The sequence below is a fragment of the Dreissena polymorpha genome, chromosome 8 (genome assembly GCF_020536995.1).
Source record: "Dreissena polymorpha isolate Duluth1 chromosome 8, UMN_Dpol_1.0, whole genome shotgun sequence".
Taxonomy (NCBI): Eukaryota; Metazoa; Mollusca; class Bivalvia; order Myida; family Dreissenidae; genus Dreissena; species Dreissena polymorpha.
Window position 1 is genome coordinate 7,275,514 of NC_068362.1, and position 26,619 is coordinate 7,302,132.

General features: G+C 37.1%; 1 protein-coding gene across 10 annotated transcripts in view; it reads right to left on the bottom strand.

The window, feature by feature from the left end:
- Nucleotides 1-26,619, bottom strand: part of LOC127842337 (activated Cdc42 kinase-like) — a 124,101-nt gene that overhangs the window by 13,919 nt on the left and 83,563 nt on the right. For 8 of the 10 annotated variants that reach the window (XR_008031557.1, XM_052371787.1, XM_052371790.1 and 5 more), the window contains 6 exons: nucleotides 24,025-24,173; nucleotides 20,978-21,142; nucleotides 15,759-15,900; nucleotides 13,812-13,935; nucleotides 12,845-13,045; nucleotides 5,168-6,690 (listed from right to left, as the gene is read on the bottom strand). Coding sequence is in view for 9 of the 10 variants with exons in the window: in XM_052371787.1 (XP_052227747.1) it covers nucleotides 5,168-6,690; nucleotides 12,845-13,045; nucleotides 13,812-13,935; nucleotides 15,759-15,900; nucleotides 20,978-21,142; nucleotides 24,025-24,173 (2,304 nt within the window). In the remaining variant the exon portion in view is untranslated. The remainder of the gene's footprint in view (nucleotides 1-5,167; nucleotides 6,691-12,844; nucleotides 13,046-13,811; nucleotides 13,936-15,758; nucleotides 15,901-20,977; nucleotides 21,143-24,024; nucleotides 24,174-26,619) is intronic. The other 2 variants (XM_052371792.1, XM_052371793.1) reach the window with 1 other exon arrangement.

Consider the following 26,619-nt stretch of genomic DNA (forward strand, 5'->3'; position numbering starts at 1 on the left):
CGTCTCATCTGGATCCAAACTGTTTGCAAAGGCCTTTAAAATACGGTTCCAGCGCTCAAAGGGTTAACACATTATTGGAAAGTGTTGTTCCAGATAAGCCTGCGCAGTCTGCACAAGCTCTTGGCCCCATATTTCTACAGTGCTGCTCAATGTTATTTAACAATTAAAAGTTGGAAGATGCCTTCAAATTGTCACTCTCAAAGGACATAACAGACAAAGATAAAATAGCAGCTCAATATTAGTTAACAATTAAAGTTGGAAGACTCCTTTAAATTGTTACTCTCAAAGGACCTAACAGACAAAGATAAAATAAAGGCAGGGCTTCCCCTGGCTCAAACATTTCTTTAGCCTAATTCGCCTGGCTATGGCTAAATTCTTCTATTTTTTGCTATTTTAAAGTTTTAATGATGAAAAATTTGTAGCCAAATAGAATTTTCTTTAGCCAAATAGGTCAATTAATAGCCATTGGCTAATTTGGCAAGTGGCAGAGTAAGCCCTGAAAGGAAACTGAACCTTAATCACCCAGATTCCCACTTTTACCGGTATGCAGTGCATTAGAAAATCATATTTAATACAAGACCTTTCTAGCGTAAGTGGTCAGCAAACAGCACAAAACCTGTACAGAGTGCGAGTTAATCGCAGGGTGGTCTGGTTTTATGTTGGTTGCATTTAGCCGCTTCATTGTTTTTTTCACCCTTTTGGGAATGGAGCCAGGTCCTTTTGGATTGGGAAAATTTGCAGCGTTTTGACCAATATAGGGATATAAGTGTTGTTGTTTCTTTTCTAAAAAATGTTTCAATCTTAAGAATAAGTGTTTTCAGTAAAGTTGAACTTATATAGCCCGATGGTAGATGAACACAATGTTGAGATTAAAAAAAAATAAAAAAATTCGGACACCTTCAATTGGGAATTTTTATGTCACATTTGGGAAAAATATATGTCCTTTTTCGATAGGGAATGGTGCAGAATCTCAGACCTGACTTTGAATGAAAATAAACACTGCATTTCCACTTCAAATAGCGGCCGCCTGACTCTATGCCTTTGACTGTGCAGCCTTCCGACAGAGTCTCTGAAACGATACTTGAAATAGAGGTCAGCTGTTAACCATTTGCGTGCTGGGAAATTTGTCGTCTGTTATATGTTGTCTGCTGAATTTCTAAAATTAGCATTTTCTTCATTTTTTTTTCAAAGAATACTATCAGAATAGCAAACAGTTTGGATCCTGATGAGACGCCATGTTCTGTGGCGTCTCATCTGGATCCAAACTGTTTGCAAAGGCCTTCAAAATTCGGCTCCAGCACTGCAAGAGTTAATCTCGTACCAAACAGGTGTTAATAGAACTATGGAACGATTTACAATGTATACAACTGGCATAATCTATGAAGACTTGCTTACTGTTGAACAATTATATGCAGAAACGGACACCACTTTTTACCCATGCCATTATAGATGCAAAAAATACACATGCACCAGCCCTAACAAGCCTGAGGAGAAATGAGCCTCGTTCTGGGAAAACTGGGCTTAACCCTTTGCATGCTGGGAAATTTGTCGTCTGCTAAAATTTTGTCTGCTGATTTCCTAAAATTAGCATTTTCTTCGATTTATTTAAAAGAATACTATATGAATAGCAAACAGTTTGGATCCTGATGAGACGCCACGTTCTGTGGCGTCTCATCTGGATCCAAACTGTTTGCAAAGGCCTTCAAAATTTGGTTCCAGCACTGAAAGAGTTAATGAATGGGTGTAAAGAGGTGTCCCAGATAAGCCTGTGCAGTCTGTGCAGGCTTATCTGGGATGATACTTTACGCTGAAACTGGATTTTCCCGAATATTTCCCAGAATGAGCCTCAAATAAACAATGGACGAACAAGCAATGGATGAGAATATGCAGTACATTACAAGCATAACAAGACAATAAACATATGATATATAAAAAAAATGTACAGCTTAGATTGTACATTATAAATATTACGATGATTTTTTTTAAAGAGAATATTCACAGACTTTGCTTTTGTTAACCAACTTATAATGATGACATAAGGACTGCACCTAATTCTATTATCTGATCATGAAATGAAGACCACAACAATAAAACAAAATTAAGTTTGATGCATAAATTTAAGTCCAGTTTTAATTAAATTATTATGTTTCATTGATGATAAAAAATATTATCCTACTAGTGTAAATTACTTTTTTATTGGTAATTTCAAACATAATTTGACTTCAGCTGACACAAATCTAATGTACTTACTTATTTCTTTTGGTTAAACGTAAACACTCTATCTTATAGGGATTCAGGTATGTATAATTATATACACTAATTTTCATAGCAAGTATGGTGGCAGTTTGCACTACAAAAGCTACAGGAAAGTTTCTAAAAAGTCGGTACAATAATAAAATGTGAAATGTGCAAAATTTAGAAACACAAAAAACTAAGGGAGACTGCACATAAGATAATAATTTTTTTTTTCCCCCTTTCTTTGAGTTTAAAATTCATGTTAATCTTTTTTTGTGTTTGAAGACTGACATATTTTTTAACCCTTTGCATGCTGGGTAATTTGTCTTCTGCTAAAATGTCTTCTGCTGAATTTCTAAAATTAGCATTTTCTTCGATTTTTTTTTCAAAGAACACTTTCAGAATAGCAAAACAGTTTGGATCCTGATGAGACGCCACGTTTTGTGGCGTCTCATCTGGATCGAAACTGTTTGCAAAGGCCTTTAAAATTCGGTTCCCGCACTGAAAGGGTTTAACAAACATTTTTACAAACATGCATTTTTACATTTATGAAAAAATGTCTTATTAATAGGCATATGAAGTCATACTACAAAGTTGATCGTCTTTTTGTTCACAACAAATTAATAGATATGAAAAGTTGTCAAAAGAACATTATGTGTTTGATAATTTAAATAATTAATCATTGCTAGTGGTTTATTTGGTTTAAATTTAATAGATAGTGTAAACCCATATTTAGTTTGATTTAAAAAGTAACAAGCATAATAATTGCAACAAGTTATTTGCGCCTAAGCATTCAGTTTTATTTTCAGTGAGTGTAAATCACTTCAGAGAAACAGATACAGACAGTTTAACCCATTTATGCCTAGTGGACTCTCCCTTCCTTCTACATTGGATCAATTTATTTCCAAAATTGGGGATTTCTAATATATTTATTTCTATATTTAGAATATTTCTTACAGAAATTCCTTTAAGCAAACAGCGCAGACACAGATGAGATTCCGCATCATGCGGCGTCTCATCTGGGTCTACGCTGTTTGCCAATGCCTTTTTTCTAGACGCTAGGCATAAATGGGTTAGGCATATCACATACAACAATTGTTTGCTACAAGGTTCATCAGCTCATAATGTGACAGAAACTTAATGAATGAGAACAGAAAAGGTCAGACACCATTAAGAACAGAAAGGTCAGACACCACTAAAACAAACAGGTAATACAACACTTAGTGAGAATGAAAACAATGAAGCAATTTTACTGACAACAAATCTCAATAAGTGCATTTTAGTTTGAGTGAACATGGGAAGAAAATTTTTGTAGCCTCAGGATTTTATAATAATCAATCTCAGGTTAAAAAAATCTCAGGTTAAAAAATGTTTAAGAGACCAGCTCAAGTAATAGAAAAATAGCAAATTATTCATTATCACAGATAACAAGCCTCCGAACTGGGAATGCTCAAACACAGATGGGTGATCAAATTTGGCTTTTTTTTTTTTTTTTTTCATATGCTTAAATTTATATTTTAGTTCCAGTGTAAACAAAATGATGTAGTCATTACTGGCAAAAGAGTGAATGTTAAGGTGGCAAAGCAGAAACGAGTAAATTAGGCTCAATTAGTCATTGTCTGCTCAGGTACTATTTAAAGTACCTGGGTACTTATTAGTAAACTTCAATGTACCCCAGGTACGGAAAATATGCTTAAAGGAACTCAGCCATACTCCCAGGTTCTTTAGTACATAAAGGGTACTTTTAAGTAGTACCCGAGCAAAAAAAACCAATCATTTGTAAATGAGGTAGAGAAAAACAGACACACACAAAATATTCGACAACTATTACCTATCAAGAATGTTAAGGCAGCAAAACAGAAACGAGTATGAGGTAGAAAGAAAACTACATAAAAATTCCACATACAAACATTACCTATCAAGAGCGAACTCAAGCAAGTCTTCATAACTTACACCCTCGGTACATTTGTAATTAGCGAGCATTAGCGGGGACTCAGTCTCCGAAACCTCGCTCTGCTGCGAACGACTTCGTTCCGGTTCTGCCCCAACCCCCACCACACTATCCACCCAAAAAGGGTCTGTGCGGTTATAGAATCCTATCTGCTCTAAATTGCACTTCACGTTATTGAGTCCAAACATTTTACATCCCCGAGGAAATGTTGAAGCTCCAGAGGTACCCCCTTCTCTTGTTAAATTCACTTTTTTTGACATCTTTGTTGGGGAGCTAGGTTCATTAAATACGTTATCGTCAAGATCATGGACGCATTCCATTGCGATTGCATCATTATATGAAGGTGGGGGCGGGGCAAGAGGTAAATTAGCCAAAGAACTCGTATCCGCGTCAGATAAAGAATTAATCCTGAGTGAAAGTGCCCCAGATTTGGGCGGAGGTGGTGGTGGTTTGTACAGTGAATCACTTTGACTCTCAAGATGAACATTTTCAGTGCCTGGTATCGGATATGGCCTTCTATATTTTTCATTTTTTGTTATCGAATCTGACAGAAGGATGTCTGGTAGTTTGCCACTAGTTCTAAGAGCACATGTATTGATAACATTTGGCGAATTTAACGTTACATCTGGATTTTCACTGGCCGGAACCGGAAAAGGTTTCTTATACTTTTCATTGAAGGAAATAAGTTCTTTTAATACAAGATCAGACACCCTGCTGTCTTCATTTACATTGTCTACAGATGCACAAATGCTTTCAGTGACACTTCGAGCTACAGACCTTGCATTCCCGTACATATCCCCTGCAGGAGAAGATTGGTTAGAGATATTAGTGTGGTGTGAACTGGTATTAAGCACAAGCGGGTATTTCCGTTCCCGAGGCTTTATATTTAGGCTCAGCGTCCTCCGCGGGTTACGCGGCGGAAGCGGTAATGGGTTACCATGGTTACCAAGTATGCTATGATTATCACAAATGCTAAAAGACCTGGGAGGTAAAGCCGGGGCGGATTCGTCCGGTTCCATTTCCGGGGTTGCTGGTTTGTCTCGACCTGTTTCCATGCTAAGTGAATGCTGGAGCATCGGAGATCCGGGATTCGCGGAGGAGAAATGCAGTTTGGGATGCCGGAGGGTGGGTTTACTAGAGGAGCTCATACCTGATCCGACCCGGGCCCCCCGTACAGGGGGTATCACTCCTCCCCGGAGCATCCGCAGTGGGTTGGTGTCCACCTCCTCGTCACCACTCCCTGTCGTCCCTGGTGAGATTGGGGCCTTTCCCGGGATGCCCTGCGGTTCTCTGAGATTCCGGTTTGGGGTGGTTTCCCCGACGTCGCCCGTTACCCCACGCTGGTGGTCCAAAGAGCGGCGCAGACGACTTTCCCGTGCCAGTTTGCTCATAATCTCCCTTGGGGAAGGCTCAGATATCTCTTCCTCGAAAAACGAAAACTTAGAAGCTGATGACTGAGACGCTTCCGAGGGACTTGTTGATTTTCGTCCCCCAGAGTCTATGCTAGTGTTTAAACTGTCCAACTTTCCACTGTCACTGAAGGCCTGAGAGTTGCGGTCACTTTTCAGGCTCTCCTCAGACCGTTTCCACTCAGTCTCAATCTCGCCAACAGCGAGTGGTGCCGATAGTATTGCAATCGGGGCAGAAACTTCAAACAAACTGTCTTTAGCACTTAATTCTATAGGCAAGGGACTTCTACTGGAGCCATCAACTCTACTGGCACCATCTACTCTGATATCAAAGTCTTTAGCAGGCACTGGTGGGGGAGTAGCTCTAAATGTTGGCTCCACCCTCTGAATTTCTGGTCGAGGCTTTGGCACAGGGGGTTCACCTCTCTTTGGAGGTGTAGGGGGCTCCACTCGCGGGACAGGGGAAGGTCGCTGAGTCTGGGTGGGGACTGCCCCCCTGCTGAGTTGCCGTGGCAACACAGGAGGTGACGGCGACCCATGTTCAGAGGACTGCCTAGACGTAGATAACGATTTAGCAGGAGACGACCTATCGGGGGTTTGTGAAAGGCTAGAATTACTTGAGTCAGCGTACGCAAAGTTGTGACCAGAATGTCCAGAACCACTATTGTTACTGCCGAGAGATTCACGTTTGCTATCAACCCGAGGCGGATACCCCCTTGAGCCCTCCTTCACAGACCCATGAACTACCAGCATGTTATACGCTTCCTGTGCCTCGGGCGGGATCTCGTTATCGGAATCCTGTTTCAAGCTGTCTGAGAATGTTCTTTGTCGCTCCACTTTCTGCTCCCGTTTTATTGAGGCGCGAATCTTTTGCAACATGCTAGGTGAACCACTACTGGTACCCCCGTCACGGTCTGATGAATCTGGCACGTCAAACGGATCTTCCCCCATCATCTGAGCTCGAGACGTGTGAGAATCCAGCTCAGTTGCTAGGCTTATTGCTTCCTCCATCATTTTCTCGTCTGACGTTGACATTGGTTTCACCTTAGCCTGTTTTCGAGGTGGTTCAGGTTTGGTAATTGATGCCTTCGTCTCCTGAAACACAACGAAAATAGTGGTAAAATTCCCAGATAATTTGAGACTGATTAAAGTGTCACACAAATGTGACCAAAAAAATCAATTTACATGTCAATGAATGTAATATGGCCCCATGTGAGCACTTTTGATGTCAGCAGATTCTAAATTGTAAATGACAGGTCTTGGCGATAACATCTCCATCAAAATATGTATCACGTTCATGTAATGTCACCTTAACTAAGATGTAACAGTTTATGATTATGCTTTAAGGACTATAGAATTTTATTGGTGAAAATCAATTTCAATGAAAAACATATAAGTGTATATGTTCCATTGAGTTAATATTTAAGAAAAAGTCATAATATTTGTTTCCCTCAACTAAATTGATCAAACAAATGACAAACATTTTGGCATTGTCTCACACAATGTCTGAAGAGATTTAAGAAGTCAGAATGAAAAACAAGCATGCATGTTTGATACATGTATATTGACCATATTGAGTCGTGTTCTGAGAAAACTGGGCATAATGCATGTGCGTAAAGTGTCGTCCCAGATTAGCCTGTGCAGTCATTTTAACATTTTTCTTTTAAATGAAGTCTCTTCTTAGCAAAATCCAAATTAAGCGGAAAGTGTTGTCCCTGATTAGCCAGTGCAGACTGCACAGGCTAACATGGGACGACACTTTATGCACACGCATTAAGCCCAGTTTTATCAGAACTTGACTCAAATGTCTGACAAGATGGGAACATAATCAAAGAATGTGCCTGTCAAGTCCTTGAGTCAGGACAGAACATTTCAGAACAGTAATAACTGTTTCCTTCAATTTGTGTAGTATACAAGAAAGTGGTATTTAGAAATATATGCAATAATTCAATAACTGTTGTTGTATAAGATACGACCTATTCATATTGACTAAACAAGTTTCACTGAGTCTTCTCATAAGAAACGACAATTTTTTTTTTTTTTTCATATGATGGCTGCATTTTGAAACTGTTTTGCAATTGTACACTTTTTTTTATTGTATATTATATATTTTATTTTTAACTTAATTTTGCAAAACAATAATACTCAGAGAGGGTAATCACATGATAGTCAAGATGGCAACATCCATACTAAGACAGTTATTTTTCGCTGTTTTATACCCTTCATTACTTTTGTGCAATTTTTAAATGACACTCACTCTCCAGCCAGATCAGTAAATATGTGATGAGCCTTTATTTCGTGTTGAAATTTGCTTTATATCTCGACTTTACTTCCCGAAAGTTTTCTAAGTGGAACTTTAATATGGTCATCCAGCTAAGAAATTTCGAAGTGAGTAAAGTCGAGATAAAGAGCAAATATCAACACAAAATAAACCCAAGTTTCTGTCATGCTGATATGGATGGAAAGTGAGCGGCATTAAAACAATAAATACAAATAATAAAGGGTATAAAACGGCGAGTATACCTGCCTCGGCATGAACATAGCCATTATGCCTATCACGTTATTACCTCCTCTGATACTTTAAAACAGAGTTGCAAATGATGAAACTGACATATATTGTGAATGTGAACAATGGAGCTGATTAAAATTATCATAATCATACTCATTAACCCATTTATGCCTAGTGGACTCTCCCATCCTTATAAATTAGATCAATTTATTTCCAAAAATCAGAAATTCCTTAAAGCAAACAGCGCAGACCCTGATGAGACGCCGCATCTACGCTGTTTGCCAAGGCCTTTTTTCTAGACGCTAGGCATAAATGGGTTAAAATTATCATAATCATACTCATTAAAACTATTCAGATACTTGTCCATGCTTTCACTGGAGTTGACTTGCAAGAGGATTGTAGTAAGTTGAGTATTTGGACATTGAATGTATGTGTTTAAACAATGTTACAAAACAGATATGTGTTAAAAAAATATTATCACATTAAAAGATGTGTTTATATACGAGCCTTACAAACAAGGTGAAAAATCACACACTCTTGGAAATGCTTATGCAACAAGTAGGATAGTGCATTATGCATAAATATAGGACAATGAATATTTGAAACAATATGCACGCAAACCCATATACAAAATGTGAAACACATCACTACCAAATATAAGCAATGGCCTTAAAATATTAAATAAATGAACCTTCCTCTGAGAAAACAGGGTTTAATGCATGTGTGTAAAGTGTCTCACAGATTAACCATGTGTGTAAAGTGTCTCACATATTAACCTGTGCATTTGGTACACAGTAATCAGGGACAACACATTGCGCTGTGCACACTACACACTAGGCGTATCATGGACGACACTTTACACACATGCATAAAGCCCAGTTTTCTCAGAGCAAGCCACATTTATAAATACCATGAGACCCTGTCTATGATCACACAGGTTTTTTTATCTGATTTTGGGGAAAGGGTCTGGCCTTTTTTTAGGGGAAATACACACGCAAAATGCCGGATTTTGAGGAAACAAGAGCCTTGTAACAGACGTGACGTATACCCCCACATGCCACATTGACACAGACCATTTTTCATCCTGTCTTCACAAAACAAGAGGATCTAATTTTTAGCGATTTTTAAGAATAAATATGCCATTATCATTTATAGCCATTTTGACCTTTGAACCCTTGAGTTCTTTCACATGACACGCCGTCCAATGACTGTGAACAAAATTAATGTACAGAGTCATTTTTAAATCTCACAATGAATGGAATAGTTATGGCCCAGACAAGATCATTTATTGTCATTTTTGACCTTTGAACTAAAAGTGTGAACTTGACCTTGGAGATATCGACGTAATTCTATTGCACAACACACCGTCCAATGATGGTAAACAAAAGCGCCAAATGATTTTAAAATCCCACAATAAACTACATAGTAATGGCCTGGACAAGCTCATTTATGGCCATTTTTTACCTTTGAACTCAAAGTGTGACCTTGACCTTGAAGATATCGACGTATTTCTTTCGTGCGACACACCATCCAATGATGGTGAACAAATGTGCCAAATGATTTTAAAATCTCACAATGAACGACATAGTTATGGCCCGGACAAGCTCATTTATGGCCATTTTTTACCTTTGAACTAAAAGTGTGACCTTGACCTTGGAGATATCGACGTAATTCTTTCGCGAAACACACTGTCCAATGATGGTGAACAAATGTGCCAAATGATTTTCAAATCTTACAATGAATGACATAGTTATGGTACGGACAAGCTCATTTATGATCGTTGAACTCAAAGTGTGACCATGACCTTGGAGATATCGACATAATTCTTTCGCGCGACACACCGTCCAATGATGGTGAACTAATTTGCCAAACGATTTTAAAATCTCTCAATAAATGACAAAGTTATGGCCTGGACAAGCATTTGACCTTTGAACTGCAAGTGTGACCTTGCCCTTTGAGATATTGACATACTTTTTTCACACGACAAACCGTTCCATGATGATGAACAAATGTACCAAGTCATTTTTAAATCTAACGATAAATGACATAGTTATGGTCCGGACAAACTTTCAGTTTAAAACACACTAAGTGATCCCGTGACCTAGTTTTTGACCTGGCATGATCCATATTCAAACTTGACCTAGACATCATCTAGATACAATTTCTGACCAAGTTTGGTGAAGATCGGATGAAATTTTGGGACAGACAGACAGACTGACAGACCGACCGACAAACCGACCGACAAAGTGACTCCTATATAGCCCCCATTACCAATGGCAATGAGGGTATACACTTCAACACTGTTATTTCGAACACCGATAATCCAAAGTCACTGTTATTTCGAAGTATTTTTCCGGTCCCGATTTTGGTTCTTCTTTGTTTAATGTAAAATTTCATTGTTAATCCAAACTTCGTTAAACCAAAGAAATCGTTAATTCGAAGTGGTTCTGTCGGTCCCAACACTATAATTCGCACCTAATTATCAATCTTTAATCCGAAGTCAAAACTGCAAAATACTGTGCGTAATTTCACACCTTTGTCGTGGTGCGTCAAAAGCCGATAATTACACCTTTGTCGTCTGCGCGAACGCCGGTGTTCAGAGAGACATCGCGTATTATTAAAAAAAAGGTTAATTCATTTCCGAAAATGTATTCATATGTATGTATGTATGTCTGATAATTTGTGCTATTCGTTTTATTTTATATGTTCTGTAAATAGAGAAAAATAAAAACAAGAAAAGAATCGTTTTATTCCCCCGTTTGTTACTTTTTTTACCGTTTGTTACGGTCATTTAATCCGTTAATTCATTTCCGAAAATGTATTCATCTGTATTAACATGTATGACAATATGTGCTATTCGTTATATTTTATATGGTCTGATAATTTGTGCTATTCGTTATATTTTATATGTTCAGATAATTAGCGCATATTCATTATATTTAATATGTTCTGTACATAGAGAAAACATAAAAAGCAGAACAAGAATCGTTTTAATCCTTCGTTTGTTACAAGTAGAAATCTATTGCAATCTGACTAGTTTACTTTATTTAAGTACACAATTATTAATAGTAGCGTTTAACTGAACCATGCGAATTCCACAATGTTTTATTATTACAGAATCCTCAGAAGTCGTCTGTCAAATGTTTATTTCGAATTATCGTTAATCCGAAGTTTTTTTAACGGTGCCGACGACTTCTAAATAACGGTGTTGAAGTGTACTTAAGGAAAGTCTTAAATAATCAATGTAACATATTTTACTGTTTTTAAAACAAATTCAAAGCAACAAATAATTTAATTATGCAATATTTTTTCTATATTCTACACTAGATCAGGTTAACATATATAATTAAAGGTTTAAAACATAATATAAAAAAAAATCATATCATTGTTTTGGGGAAAATCTCTGTAAGAGGGGAAAAATTTGTCTAGGGGAAAGAGCCGAAATTCTGTGGATCTCAAAGAAGGAAAAAAAAACTGTCACATGATGTTTATTTGGCAGTTTCTTTAAAGGGAGATCACCACAATTAGTCTACAGTCACAACACTGTTACGAACAAAACCATGACAACAACTGACAGACCTTGTTGCTAGGTAACCTCCTGGGGGCCTTCAGATAGCAACAACAGACAACAACACAGTTGTCATAATAAATTTAAATTATGTAACATAGTTTAATCATTAGTTTCAATTGATTTGTATAAACTGATAAATGCCAAGTATGTTCCAAACATATCTTATTTGAATTTTTTTCTATACAATTAATTAACAAACTCTTAAAAATATTTCCCTCAATTTAATACTTGAATGATATACAAGAGATTTTATTTCTTAGAAAACACCAAGTAATAGTTTCGCTTGACAAATGGACACAAAAGTATCTAGCCTCTTCAAATCAGAGAATAAATTTGGCTTTAAAGCAGAAAATGAATACCGGGTAGGTTTAAACTTAATAAATAATTCTTTCTTAATTACAAAATCAGGCTTTTTCTTGAATATTTTAATTGCTTAAGTACTTAGGTTAGAAACAAGAATTCTGAATGGATCATTTTCTTAAGTGTGAAAAGTATTGCAAAAAATGTCTTTACATCAGTAAACCAATAAATATCAATTGATTAATTGCAATACATTTCCAAATTTAATGTCATTTTTAATTGTTTGTGTTTTAATAATTCTTGAAAAAAATATTCTATCTTGTACAATCATATTCTTGCTGAGTGGAATATATTGTTTCGATTGGGACAAAAAACTGTTTTTTTCATTGGAAGCAGGAAAAGCATTCTGACCCTTTAGTTTACTGTTGCGTTCTGAGAAAACTGGTCTTAATACATGTGCATACAGCGAGGTCCCAGATTAGCCTGTACAGTCTGCACAGGCTAGTCTGGGACAACACTTTCTGCATAAACTGGACTTTGGCTGAGAAGAAACTCAATTAACCCTTTGCATGCTGGGAAATTTGTCGTCTGCTAAAATGTCGTCTGCTGAATTTCTAAAATTAGCATTTTCTTCTATTTTTTTCAAAGAATATTATCAGAATAGCAAACAGTTTGGATCCTGATGAGACGCCACGTTCTGTGGCGTCTCATCTGGATCCAAACTGTTTGCAATGGCCTTCAAAATTCGGTTCCCGTACTGAAAGGGTTAAAGCAGAAGGTGTTGTCCCTGATTAGACGGATTATGCATTAAGCCCAGTTTTGCCAGAACATGCTCACTAGAAGAAAGGTCTGATAAAACCACTACTCACAGCTCTAGGTGGTTGTGATGGTAACGGTGGCGGCGCCGCATGACCCTGCGGTGATATGGAACGGTTCCTGGTTCCAATGGTGAACACGTCGTCCTGGGAACCTGTAGACACTTTTTCATTGGTTGACTCCAGCTGGGATTCCTTCTCGTTGAGTGCTTTCAGGACCTCATCCATAAACGAGCCCCCAAAGTCCAGAGATGACTACAATAAAATAATTTTACATTTGATCCTATTTAGTTGAGCTCGATTGCATCATTAGCCTATGGAAACACTCTCAAGTCTGTTTCCTGATTAGAACCAGTATTTGGTATCTTTGATGGATGTCTTAAGAAGGCTCCCATAGTGGGGAGCTAGCCCGTGACCTGCCATTCATTAGGCTGACAGCATATCCACTAATTTGTAGCAATCTCTATAAACTGTTTGCTTTTTTGCTGTGGTTGTTGCTTTGTTGTCGTTTTTGGCATTTACTATATAAAATATTTATCAACTGTTTTTTAACATGCAGTACCATTAGCCAAATACTTCAAAGATTTGACCCAAAACTGATATTGTACAGTATTAAATGTTATATATAGAGAATAACAGGTTACTGCCTGATCGTTTTGTAAAGTGTACATACATGGATTATGGAAATCTTGCATGATACTGTACACACATGCATGAAGGTTTTTTGCCCGGTTTTCCCAGAAGAGTCTTGTTCTGAGAAAACTGGGCATAATGCATGTGCATAAAGTGTCGTCCCAGATTAGCCTGTGCAGTCCGCACAGGCTAATCCAGAACGACACTTTTCGCCTAAATTGGATTTTTGCTAAGAAGAGACTTCATTTAAACGAAAAATGTTATAGTGGCGGAAAGTGTCGTCCCTGATTAGCCTGTGCAGACTGCACAGGCGAATCTGGGACGACACTTTACGCACATACATTATGCCCAGTTTTCTCAGAACAAGACTCATTTCAACTCTAATTACCCCTAGGTCTGGCATCTTGAAGTCTGCCAGGAGCGAGTCATCGTCAATATCCAGGTAGGCATCTTTCTCCTCGCGTTCGTCTGTCCGTCCAGTTGACTGCGACTCCAGAGACTCAACGCTTATCCTGTAATTTAATTATAAAGATATAAGCCTAGCTCTGTAAAAAGAGGGTTTGATGCATGTGTGTTAAAGTTGTCCCAGATTTGCATGTGCAGTCTGCACAGGCTTATCAGGGATGACACTTTCCACTTGAATGGATTTTTTCATTCAAAGGAAGTCTCTTCTAAACTAAAATTCTAATGGTAAGATTTAAAATTTTAAAAAATTCAAAACAGAAAGTGTCCTCCCTGATTAGCCTGTGTGGACTGCACAGGCTAATCTGGGATGACACTTTACAAACATGTGTTTTGACCCATTTTTTCAGAGCATGGCTAAATAAAAATTATATACATTAATTAATAAGGTTATTGCTATGAAGAAGGTCTAGTAAAAGCAAAAAAATTTACAATTTAAGTTATGTTATATTTTTTATTGTCTTGGAAATGGAATGCTTCAAATGATATCTTAGCTTTGGAGGATTTTTCATGTCAAAGTAAAGACAAAATTAGTAAGAAAGTACCACATTTAATATCAGAATTGTTTCTACAGTATGTTTAGAGTGATTAGACATGCCATGCTATATTGCATCCTAAAACTAACAAGAGATGTGTTTGTCAGAAACACAATACCCCCTACTACGCCGCTTTGAAAAAAAATATCTTTTTTTGATTATATCCTTTTAATAAATATTACTTCCCTTGTTAAAATGATATGTACCTGCTAAATGATATAAAATAGGAATTATCTCCCTTTAAAGCTTGTTACTTCCCTTAGATTTAGTTTTTTGACCTTTGACCTTGAAGGATGACCTTGACCTTTCACCACTTAAAATGTGCAGCTCCATGAGATACACATGCATGGCAAACATCAAGTTGCTATCTTCAATATTGAAAAAGTTATGGCAAATGTTAAAGTTTTCGGACGTACGCACAGACGGACTGACAGTTCAACTGCTATATGCCACCCTACCGGGGGCATACAAATACAAAAAATTAATGAGCTTTCCAAGACAAAATCTGTATTGGTGACTCCAGCAATGATGTTTTCACATATACTTTGCCCAACTGTTTTTAGTAAGGAGTGTATGCATGTAGTTGTTGTATCAATGTAGAATTATTCAATAACAAAATAGTAAAATACCCATCCATGAAATAAAAACCTTCATATTTTGGACAGAAAAATTTGGGCGGTTAATGCAACAGCTCTCTAGGAAAAGTATTGTCTACTTACTTCACAAAACTTTTTCATAATTCAGTTGTTTTTAACAGATCAAAGAACATACTCAGAACAAATTGTTTTAAACATCCTCATGTTTATTAAAAGAGTTCTTTCCCTTGCATCAGGTTAAAAATCAATTAAATATATCCATTTTAAGTTATTCACTTGCAAACAATAAAAGATACCAAGAAGTGGCCATAGCAAGAAAGCAGTTGATTTACCAAACATATTAGTTCATTTGAGATATTTCAGTTCTTCAACTACATTTATTCACAAATTGACATACAGCTGGAATAATATTCTAAAGTTATTTTAAACAGATCCTAAATAGCAAATCAGTCAAAAAACAAATCATGATTTCTACTTGTCGCCAAATAAGTGCATTTATGCATTGTTAATATTAAAAATTCTCTATACTTAACAGTAAACTATTTAGATTTTTGTTAAATTTATTTATTGACAGTTTCCATCGCCAGTACAATTATTGCAATCAGACAAAAATGTATGGTTTTAAAGAATAATTGGGAGCAAATGATGCCAATATACTCTTGTCTAATCCCATCAACATGGCGGGCTCAGTAAAAAAAAAAGACCGAAGGTCACACTCCACTTAATCAGGCCAGCACCCACCATGACTTCCCGTAGCCATTTGATCGGGACGGAGGCATTGCATGGAGAGAGGAGTCCGACAAGCTGAGCTGAACACGATCTCGGTCCGGACTGTCTGACAGACGTGAAAGGTTGATGGAGTTACGACTGTCGTCGAGTCTTCCTGTAATGATAAAGTAAGGAATTGAATTGAGCCTCTCTCTGTGAAAAGGGTGCTTAATGCATGTGGGTAAAGTGTTGTCCCAGGTGTGCCTGAACAGCCTCAATACATGTTATGCTATTTTGGGTTTAACCCTTTGCATGCTGGGAAATTTGTCGTCTGCTAAAATGTTGTCTGCTAAATTTCTAAAATTAGCATTTTCTTCGATTTTTTTCAAAGAATACTATCAGAATAGCAAACAGTTTGGATCCTGATGAGACGCCACGTTCTGATGAGACGCCTCATCTGGATCCAAACTGTTTGCACAGGCCTTCAAAATTCGGTTCCCGCACTGAAAGAGTTAAAAGAAGTCTCTTCTAAGCAAAAATCCTGTAAAGGCAGAAAGTATCATACCTGATTAGCCTGTGCAGACTGCAGACTGCACAGGCTAATCTGAAAGAAAACTTAACACACATGCATTGAGCCTCGTTTTCCCAGAGGAATAGTCATACTGAATTATGACTGACATCTAGTCTTCCTGCGACAGTAAAATTGAGATTTCCCTTAATAGTTTTTGCTAAACAGAAGTTAATGATTAAATTATTGACCCAATTTTGGTCACAGGATAGCATATCAGGACATCCAACATAACAAAAGTAAAGGTTCAAGCATAAAACAATGACCAAGTTCGATGAAATACTATGTGATTTTTCTTAAAATATCAATGCTTTTCTGAATAATATACTGCAAAGGACACAAATCAAACAAAGTAGAATATTTTATTATATTTTTTCCTCAAAACTTGCGCACTGCCAAAACTTCCCCTTATGTGAGCAACACTAAACAAATCCAAGGCCAGGATTCGTATTCCAGAAAAATCTTAAGTCATTTCTTAAATATTTTCACTTAAGTTAAAAATTACAGTGTTTTGTATTTCTTTACTAAATAAGGAAACACATGTTTTTTCGGTATTACTCAAATAACATTGGCATAATGATGTTATTTGAATGTAAATATTGATGCCAATCTATTGCAATATGAAATGAAACACTTAAGAAAATTTCCTAATTTTAGGACAAGAATAAAATTTAACTTAAGATGCTTCTGGAATACAACCCCAGGAGGATTGTACTGGCATTTTCAAAGTAATGAGAACCACTCTGGGAAAACAAGGCTTAACCCTTTGCATGCTGGGAAATTTGTCGTCTGCTAAAATGTCTTCTGCTGAATTTCTCAAATTAGCATTTTCTTAGATTTTTTTCATAGAACACTATCAGAATAGCAAACAGTTTGGATCCTGATGAGACGCCACGTTCTGTGGCGTCTCATCTGGATCCAAACTGTTTGCAAAGGCCTTCAAAATTCGGTTCCAGCACTGAAAGGCTTAATGTTGTTCCTGCAGGCTTATCATGGAAATACTATATCCAAAAACATAAAGCCTACTTTTCCGAGATTGCGGCTCAAATACAAGCCCTGAATTATGTTTACCTGGCTGCCCAACAAAGATGAAAGGCATATCAAGTAACCTATGCCAGGCAGTCTTAATGTTAAGCCATAAGAGGACTAACTATTGGTCAAATTATGTGAGTTGAGACACACTTTTTTAACCCATTTATGCCTAGCGTCCTGTATAAAGGACATTGCAAACAGCGTAGACCCAGATGAGACGCCGCATAATGCGGCGTCTCATCTGGGTCTACACTGTTTGCTTAAACAAAATTCTGTTAGAAATATTCTAAAAATAGAAATAAATATACCAGACATCCCTAATTTTGGAAATAAATTGATCCAATTTAGAAGGATGGGAGAGTCCACTAGGCATAAATGGGTTAAAACTCACTACTCAGATACTGAGATAGTGATAAACTAAACAAGGCTATTGTCAAGCAATATGGTCCCCTACTGGCTCCACCATTGTCAGATATTCCACCATTTTAAGATTTTTTTATTTTTTTTGGTTGACATAGCAACCACAATTTTTGACATAGGAACAAATTGAAATGACGTGAATAATGTCCATATTGCCATCAATCCATGTTGCAAGTTTCATGAAAACATATGAAGAACTTTTTAAGTTATCGCAGGATCCAGAAAAATGTGACGGACAGACAGACAGACTGACTGACTGACACACAGAGCGCAAACCATAAGTCCCCTCCGGTTTCACCAGTAGGGGACAATAAAACACACCAAATTAACAGTTCCATTTTTTTTTTGCTTAAAGGAATAATTCTCTGTAAATACCCTCATAATGTTAAAATTTAGTCTTTTTTTTAAAGAAAGCTGTTGTTATAAGAACACTTATTGCATGTCATAAATTGTATAGAATGTTGATTCTGGTAGTTCTAAGATCACTATGCAACAAAGAACTTTTTTGAAAACATTTGAAAACTCATTCCTTGCATTTGTCTACGTTTTTCCTGTGTTTTTTTTTGCTTATCTAACAGGTTTGTGAATCATGAGTAAATTTGATAAGCAGCACAGTTAAAAGAACACGAAAATAAAATCCCCAAACTTAAAAGTTTCCAAACACCCTGAAATTTCATGTCTAAGAAATATTTAAACATTCTTATCAGATTGGTGCAAGTCACAAACGAAACACTGGAACCATTTGTTTGATAATTTAATCAGTGCTTTTATCGTTTTTTATAATCTGCATGCTATTTCTGGAATAGTTCAACTAAAAAGAAACTGATTGAAGTGCAGTGTTTCTCTCAGAAAATGAAGTCAATAAATGTATAGAAAACAAGTATGTAATTACTGGTGAAAAATGATAAGTCTATGTACGAAATTAAAAGATTAATAATCATTATGAAAATAAGAAAATACCATGATCTAATATATAGATCACGTTTTATTTAAAACAAATGCTTATAAATCTTAAATTCTGAAAATGCGCATTGCTGAAACTAGACAAAAATGAATGAAATGAATGATGTTCACAGATAATTGTCGGCACTTTTATTATAAAGGAAACAGCTGCTTCCTAAACAAATATTGGTTGTTGAGGTGTAGTGGTTATGGTGTCTGCCTAGCAACCCTGGAGGTCATGAGTTTGATCCCCAATGTCAAAGTATTCTTTACATCTTCTTTCAAGACACCAATTACTGGTTCTACCCAGGAAATGAACTAGAGAGCGTCTCAATAAGCCTTAGACTTTCCAAGCAATACATCTTAAAACAAGAGCACCGCCTTGCGGGTGCAGACCGCTCATCTATTTTCTTTTTAAAGGTGAAGGGACTCTCATTTTCAATCACAAAGGAGGGAGGAGTGGAGTGAAGAGGGGTGTATAGTGTGGGGTTGTGGACATTTATTACATTATCTTCCAAAAAAGCGAAAAAAAAAAAAAAAAAAAAAAAAAATCGGGGGGGGGGGGGGGGGGTATAGTGTGAGGGTGTGGTGATAATTTGTGAGATGATCTTAAAAAAAAAAAAAAAAAAAAAAAAAAAAATCAAAAAAAAAATTTGGGGGGGGGGGGGTGGGGGGGTGGGGTGGGGGTATAGTGTGAGGGTGTGGTGGTCATTTGTGAGATGATCTTATAAAAAAAAAAAAAAAAAAAAAAAATTAGGGGGGGGGGGGGGGGGGGGGGGGGGGGAGGGGGGGGGAGGGCACGGGGGATGGTTTGGGTGAAGTCTATTGTGGTATGTCAGGTAAGAGTAGTTTCATCAAAGTATCAATCAAATCTAATCATAAATAAAGAAGTTATGGCAATTTTAGCAAAATTTAATAATTTGACCTTGAGAGTCAAGGTCATTCAAAGGTCAAAGTAAAATTCAAGTTGCCAGGTACAGTAACCTCATGATAGCATGTAAGTATTTGAAGTTTGAAAGCAATAGCCTTGATACTTCGAGTGGATCGAAACACAAAATTTAACCATATATTAAAAGTTACTAAGTCAAAAAAGGGCCATAATTCCGTAACAATGACAACCAGAGTTATGCAACTTGTCCTTTTACTGTACCCTTATGATAGTTTGTGAGTGTTCCAAGTATGAAAGCAATATCTATGATACTTTAGGGGTAAAGTGACCAAAACATAAATCTTAACCAAATTTTCAATTTTCTAAGTATAAAGGGCCCATAATTCCGTCCAAATGCCAGTCAGAGTTACATAACTTTGCCTGCACCGTCCCCTTATGATAGTTCATAAATCTTGCAAGTATGAAAGCAATAGCTTTGATACTGTAGGAATAAAGTGGACCTAAACACAAAACTTAATCAAATTTTCAATTTTCTAAGTATAAAAAGGGCACATAATTCTGTCAAAATGCCAGTCAGAGTTACATTACTTTGCCTGCACAGTCCCCTTATGATAGTTAGTAAGTGTTGCAAGTATGAAAGCAATAGCTTTGATGCTTAAGGAATAAAATGGACCTAAACACAAAACTTAACCAAAATTGTCAATTTTCTAAGTATAAAAAGGGCACATAATTCTGTCAAAATGCATGCCAGAGTTATCTAACTTTGCCTGCCCAGTCCCCTCATGATAGTAAGTAAGTGTACCAAGTTTGAATGCAATAGCATTGATACTTACTGAGAAAAGTGGAACTAAACGCAAAACTTAACCAAAATTTGCAATTTTTTAAGTACAAAAAGGGCACATAATTCTGTCAAAATGCACGCCAGAGTTATCTAACTTTGCCTGCCTAGTCCCCTCATGATAGTAAGTAAGTGTACCAAGTTTGAATGCAATAGCATTGATACTTTCTGAGAAAAGTGGACCTAAACGCAAAACTTAACCGGACGCCGACGCCAACGCCAACGCCAACGCCAACGCCAACGCCGACGCCAAGGTGATGACAATAGCTCATAATTTTTTTTCAAAAAATAGATGAGCTAAAAATATGTATAAACAAACAAATATTGGCAATAGTGATTCTTATCGTAATTAAAACCGCAATAAAAACTTCCAACTAATTACTTATGGATACAGTTTTGATACAATTTAACTCACAATCAAACCTCCAACAAAATACATATGGATATAGTTTTCAATGGAAGTTGTAATTCTCATTGTTATTTAACTAACAATCAAAGCCTATGGAAACAGTTTTGAATGGAAGTTTGAAATTCTCAGTGCAATCAAACCTCCAACAAATTACCTATGGATGCAGTTTTGAAAGGCAGTTTGTCATAGTTGTCTCCTATGAAGCCCACATCTCCAAATATGGCCCCGTCATAGCCAATGTGACCTGTGTGGCGCAGATCATTCTGTGGTCGACTGATCATGTCCGGTCGGATCTTTTTACTTCCCGAACGCTTTGAGTCTAAAATGTAAAGTGCATTGTCATGGTTTGAGACTTAAATGAAAAGTCCATTATCACAGTTTGAGTCTGAGATAATAATTCAATTATCAGAAATATTAAGTTCATTATCACAGCTTAAGTTTGAAATGAAAGTCCATTATAAGAAATTGATTTTGAAATGAAAAGTAGATATTCTAAGTTGGAGTCTGCTATTTTAAGTTCATTATCAAGTTTGAAATGTTAAGTCAATAGTCCCAGTAATAGTCTAAAATGATAAGTCAATGATTGCAGTTTGAGCCCTGAAATGTTAAAGCAATCATTGCAGTTTGAGCCTGAAGTGTTAAAGCAATCATTGCAGTTTGAGCCCTGAAATGCTCAGTCAATGATTGCAGTTTGAGCCCTGAAATGCTAAGTCGATCATTGCAGATTGAGCCCTGAAATGCTAAGTCAATAATTGCAGTTTGAGCCCTGAAATGCTAAGTCAATTGTTGCAGTTTGAGACCTGAAATGCCAAGTCAATCATTGCAGTTTGAGCCCTGAAATTATAAGTCAATCATTGCAGTTTGAGTCTGAAATTAAATTATTAATCATCCTGGTTGTGGCAGTTGTGGAGACTGTATGGCAAAATACATTTAAAAGGTTGCTTAAATGGTGCATTCAGTATGAAACTCAAAGTTGTTACAAGAATTCAGGAATTGCAGAAGCTCAAATTGGGAAAAGACTATCGGTTTTGAAAAACAAATATTGCAACACATTTAGTACAGGGAAACAAAAATCAGGGTGTAAAGTTAATAGTGATTAACAGAAATCAATTTTAAATGACCAACACTCCATGACATGTATAAGGACAACACAGACATTTACCCAGCACAGTTAGATAGAGGATATTAATTGCAATGAATGAATCTTGCACTTAGAGATTTTAAAAACAACATGACTTTTTTATTTTATTTTGCCCAATCAAAATACTGCAGATGACAATGATTTCTTTATTGACATCACTTTATGAAGAAAGGAGAAACTAAACAGGAAGCCACTCCTTGGCAATCAGGAAACATCACAAGTGATTTCAAGAGTACTGCAGGTCTAATCATCGGGACTTCAATGCATCCCACAAAAGATCAACTGCCAGCGGCCGTGTGCACAACTATCTTGTCCGTTCATCAGTTCAAAGATGGAGATAATAGATACAGAGTGCATACTGGCTTACTTGTATCATAAAACCAATCACTATGCAGCAAAATTGTATTTGAAACAAAGCCACACTAGGTATATATAAGCAGTGCATCCGGAAAACTGGGCAAAATGCATGGGCATAAATTGTGGTCTCAGATTAGTTTATGCAGTCTTCAAAAGTAAATAAGGGACACAACCCTTATTGTCTAGACTGGATCCTAATGTAGAAAAGACTTCCTTTAAACAAAAAATTCCATTAAAGTAGAACTTGTCATCCCTGATTAGCTGATTAGACTTCACTTGCTGATCTTAGACGATATACCCACCTGCATTAAGACCGGTATTTCATGAGCACTACGTATATGTTTACAGTTTAAATACTTACAAGCCCTATAATTATAAATTAAGAGCTTTATCTTAATTTTCTGCCCATACATGATGTTCACCTTATCTAAAGACAGCCATTTAAAGACAGCCATCTAAAGACAACCGTCTAAAGTCAGCAATCTAAAGACATGTAGCCATCTGAAGACAGTCATCTGAAGACAGCCATCTAAAGACAGCCATCTAAAGACAACCGTCTAAAGTCAGCAATCTAAAGACATGTAGCCATCTGAAGACAGCCTTCTAAAGACAACCGTCTATAGTCAGCAATCTAAAGACATGTAGCCATCTAAAGACAGCCATCTAAAGACAACCGTCTAAAGTCAGCAATCTAAAGACTTGTAGCCATCTAAAGACAGCCATCTAAAGACAACCATGTAAAGTCAGCAATCTAAAGACATGTAGCCATCTGAAGACAGCCATCTAAAGACAACCATCTAAAGTCAGCAATCTAAAGACATGTAGCCATCTAAAGACAGCCATATAAAGACAACCGTCTAAAGTCAGCAATCTAAAGACATGTAGCCATCTGAAGACAGCCATCTAAAGACAACCGACTAAAGTCAGCAATCTAAAGACATGTAGCCATCTTAAGACAGCCATCTAAAGACAACCGTCTAAAGTCAGCAATCTAAAGACATGTAGCCATCTGAAGACAACCATCTAATCGTCACTAGCTTTCTAATTTGATCCCCTCTGAGAGCTTTCTACTAACATATTAACGTTGTTCTGTGAACACTGGGCTTTATGGATGTGCATTAAGTGTCTTCCCAGATTAGCCTGTGAAGACCTCACAGGCTAAGCAGGGACAACTCTTTCTGCTTCAAAGGAATAATTTGTTTATTACTGGTATCAGCAGTCTCTTTTAAACAAAAAGCCTGTGTAAGCAGTAAGTTTCATCCCTGATTACCCTGTGCGCAGAGGCTTTTCTGGGCGGACACTTTACAAAATTTGTGTCTTGTTCTGTGAAAGCTGGTCATAATGCATGTGCGTAAAGTGTCGTCCCAGATTAGCCTGTGCAGTTCGCACAGGCTAATCAGGGACAACACTTTCCGCTTTTATGGTATTTTTAGTTTCAAGGAAGTCCCTCCTTACCGAAAATCAAGTTTATGCGGAAAGTGTCATCCCTGATTAGCCTGTGTGGACTGCACAGGCTAATCTGGGACGACACTTTACGCACATGCATTATGACCAGCTTTCACAGAACAAGACACATATTCATTAAGCCCAATTTTCCCTGGGGGATGCTCAATTATGCTTTCTATTCAATCGAGCCAAAACCAGGTATTATGTTTAAACAAAAACTAACCAACAAAAATTAAAAAAACACTTTTAACACCCACCTTTCCTCATGATTGTTTTCTTTGGCGTGGTGCTGTCTGGGCTACTCTTGGGCTCAATGAAGGGGACAGTGTTACAGGGGTCGAAGTAGCCGGTCTTGCCACTGGCCAGGGCTCCCTTCCATAGACCTGCCACTGGTGGCTTCACTGGACTGGAACAGGCAACAATGGAGATATTATTAACAAGACGTTGCCAAGCAATATTGTCCCCTACAGGTGAAACTTCACCATTGTCAGATTATTTTTTTATATTTGTTGCCATAGCAACCATAATTCTTGACGTAGGAAGGAAATGAAATGACGTACATAATCTCCATATTGCCATCTATCCATGTTTCAAGTTTATGAAAAAATATGAAGAACTTTTAAAGTTATCACAGGATCCGGAAAAGTGTGACAGACAGACAGACTGACTGACTTGACTGAGAGACTGACAGATGGAGTGCAAACCATAAGTCCCTCCGGTTTCACCGGTAGGGGACAATAACCCTTTACCACTAAGATATGTATTTTTACGCATTTGTAGTGCCTCAGAAAATTAAATTTTTTAAAGGCTTTTCTAACTAGATCCAAGTTTTAAAGGTTTCAGTTTCAACTCTTAGATACTGATGAGCAGCAAACAACATAAAACCTGAACAGACTGCAAGTTACTCTCAGGCTGTTCTGGTTTTGTGCTGTTTGCACATAGCCACTTTCACTTTGCTTCTGAGTGGGAAAGGGTTCACAATGAATACTCTAAGTTTTCTGACACTTTTCAATCTTGTGACTACCCCTTTTTTAGCCAAAATACTATTTTTGGTGACTCTAATTGTTAAGACATACGGGTTTTGGTCCAAAATGTATTAATCTATTTTTTTTGGCAGTTTTTTTTACATTCTATTTTACCAGAATTCTGCCCTGTTGCGCTTATCATGTGGCACTTTGATCATGCGTTTTTACAACTTAAGTTGTAAATGGAATAAAAGCTGCGCCATGAGCGCATGATACGCCCGTCGTTCGCCAATGAAGTAGTAAGGTAATAAATAACCCTTTGAATCATTTTTTTACTTCAGTTTATTTGTATTTGAATACATGGTTTATTTTATAAGTACATGAGCATGGAAATCACGAAATTTTGACGAACAAAGTCCCATAACTCTGGAACGACAATTCAGAATTCCGTCAAAAACGAAAGGGGATCAGGGTTTATCAATATTAAGATTGTGTTGAAATTTGAAAAAAATCCATCGAAGGATATTTGAGCTACAGTAGGACATTCAATGAAATCACGAAATTTTGACGAACAAAGTCCCATAACTCTGGAACGACAATTCAGAATTCCGTCAAAAACGAAAGGGGATCAGGGTTTATCAATATTAAGATTGTGTTAAAATTTGAAGAAAATCTGTCAAAGGATATTTGACGTAGCGTACGACATTAACAGACGGACGGACGGACGGACGGACGGACAGACGGACGCGGGGTATACCATAATACGTCCCGTCATAGACGGGCAAATAAAAAATCCATCGGGGGATATTTGAGCTACGGTAGGATACATGAACAACAATAACATTTAAGGTCACAGTGACCTTGACCTTAGAATGAATGACCTTGAAATGACCAGTGGTCATCTAAGTGTGCTTGCAAACCTTCATGTCAAGTTTGAAGACTCTATGTCCAAGCATACCAAAGTTATAACAATTTTAACATTTTAACATTTAAGGTCACAGTGACCTTGACCTTCAAATGAATGACATTGAAATGACCAGTGGTCATCTTCTAGTACTGGCCAATCTTTATTTCAAGTTTGAAGACTCTAGGTACAAGCATACCAAAGTTATAACATGAAATAAGAACTTTAACATTTTTACATTCAAGGTCACAGTGACCTTGACCTTCAAATGAATGACCTTGAAATGTCCAGGGGTTACTTACTAGTTCTGGCCAACCTTCATGTCAAGTTTCAAGACTCTAGGTCCAAGCATACCAAAGTTATAACAACTTTAACATTTTTACATTCAAGGTCACAGTGACCTTGACCTTCAAATGAATGACCTTGAAATGTCCAGTGGTTACTTACTAGTTCTGGCCAACCTTCATGTCAAGTTTCAAGACTCTAGGTCCAAGCATACCAAAGTTATAACAACTTTAACATTTTTATATAGCTACAGTAGGACATTCAATGAAATCACGAAATTTTGACGAACAAAGTCCCATAACTCTGGAACGACAATTCAGAATTCCGTCAAAAACGAAAGGGGATCAGGGTTTATCAATATTAAGATTGTGTTAAAATTTGAAGAAAATCTGTCAAAGGATATTTGACGTAGCGTACGACATTAACAGACGGACGGACGGACGGACGGACGGACAGACGGACGGACAGACGGACGGACAGACGGACGGACAGACGGACGCGGGGTATACCATAATACGTCCCGTCATAGACGGGCGTATAATAAAAACTGAGTCCATGATAACAAATTTTCATTGTCCAATTGTATAAGAACTTTTAAATCCAGGAGCACATAAACATTTCTATAGGTGAAGAATAATTAATAATTACCTGCTTCATATATTCAGCTTATCTGAGATAATATAATTTTAAGCAACTTG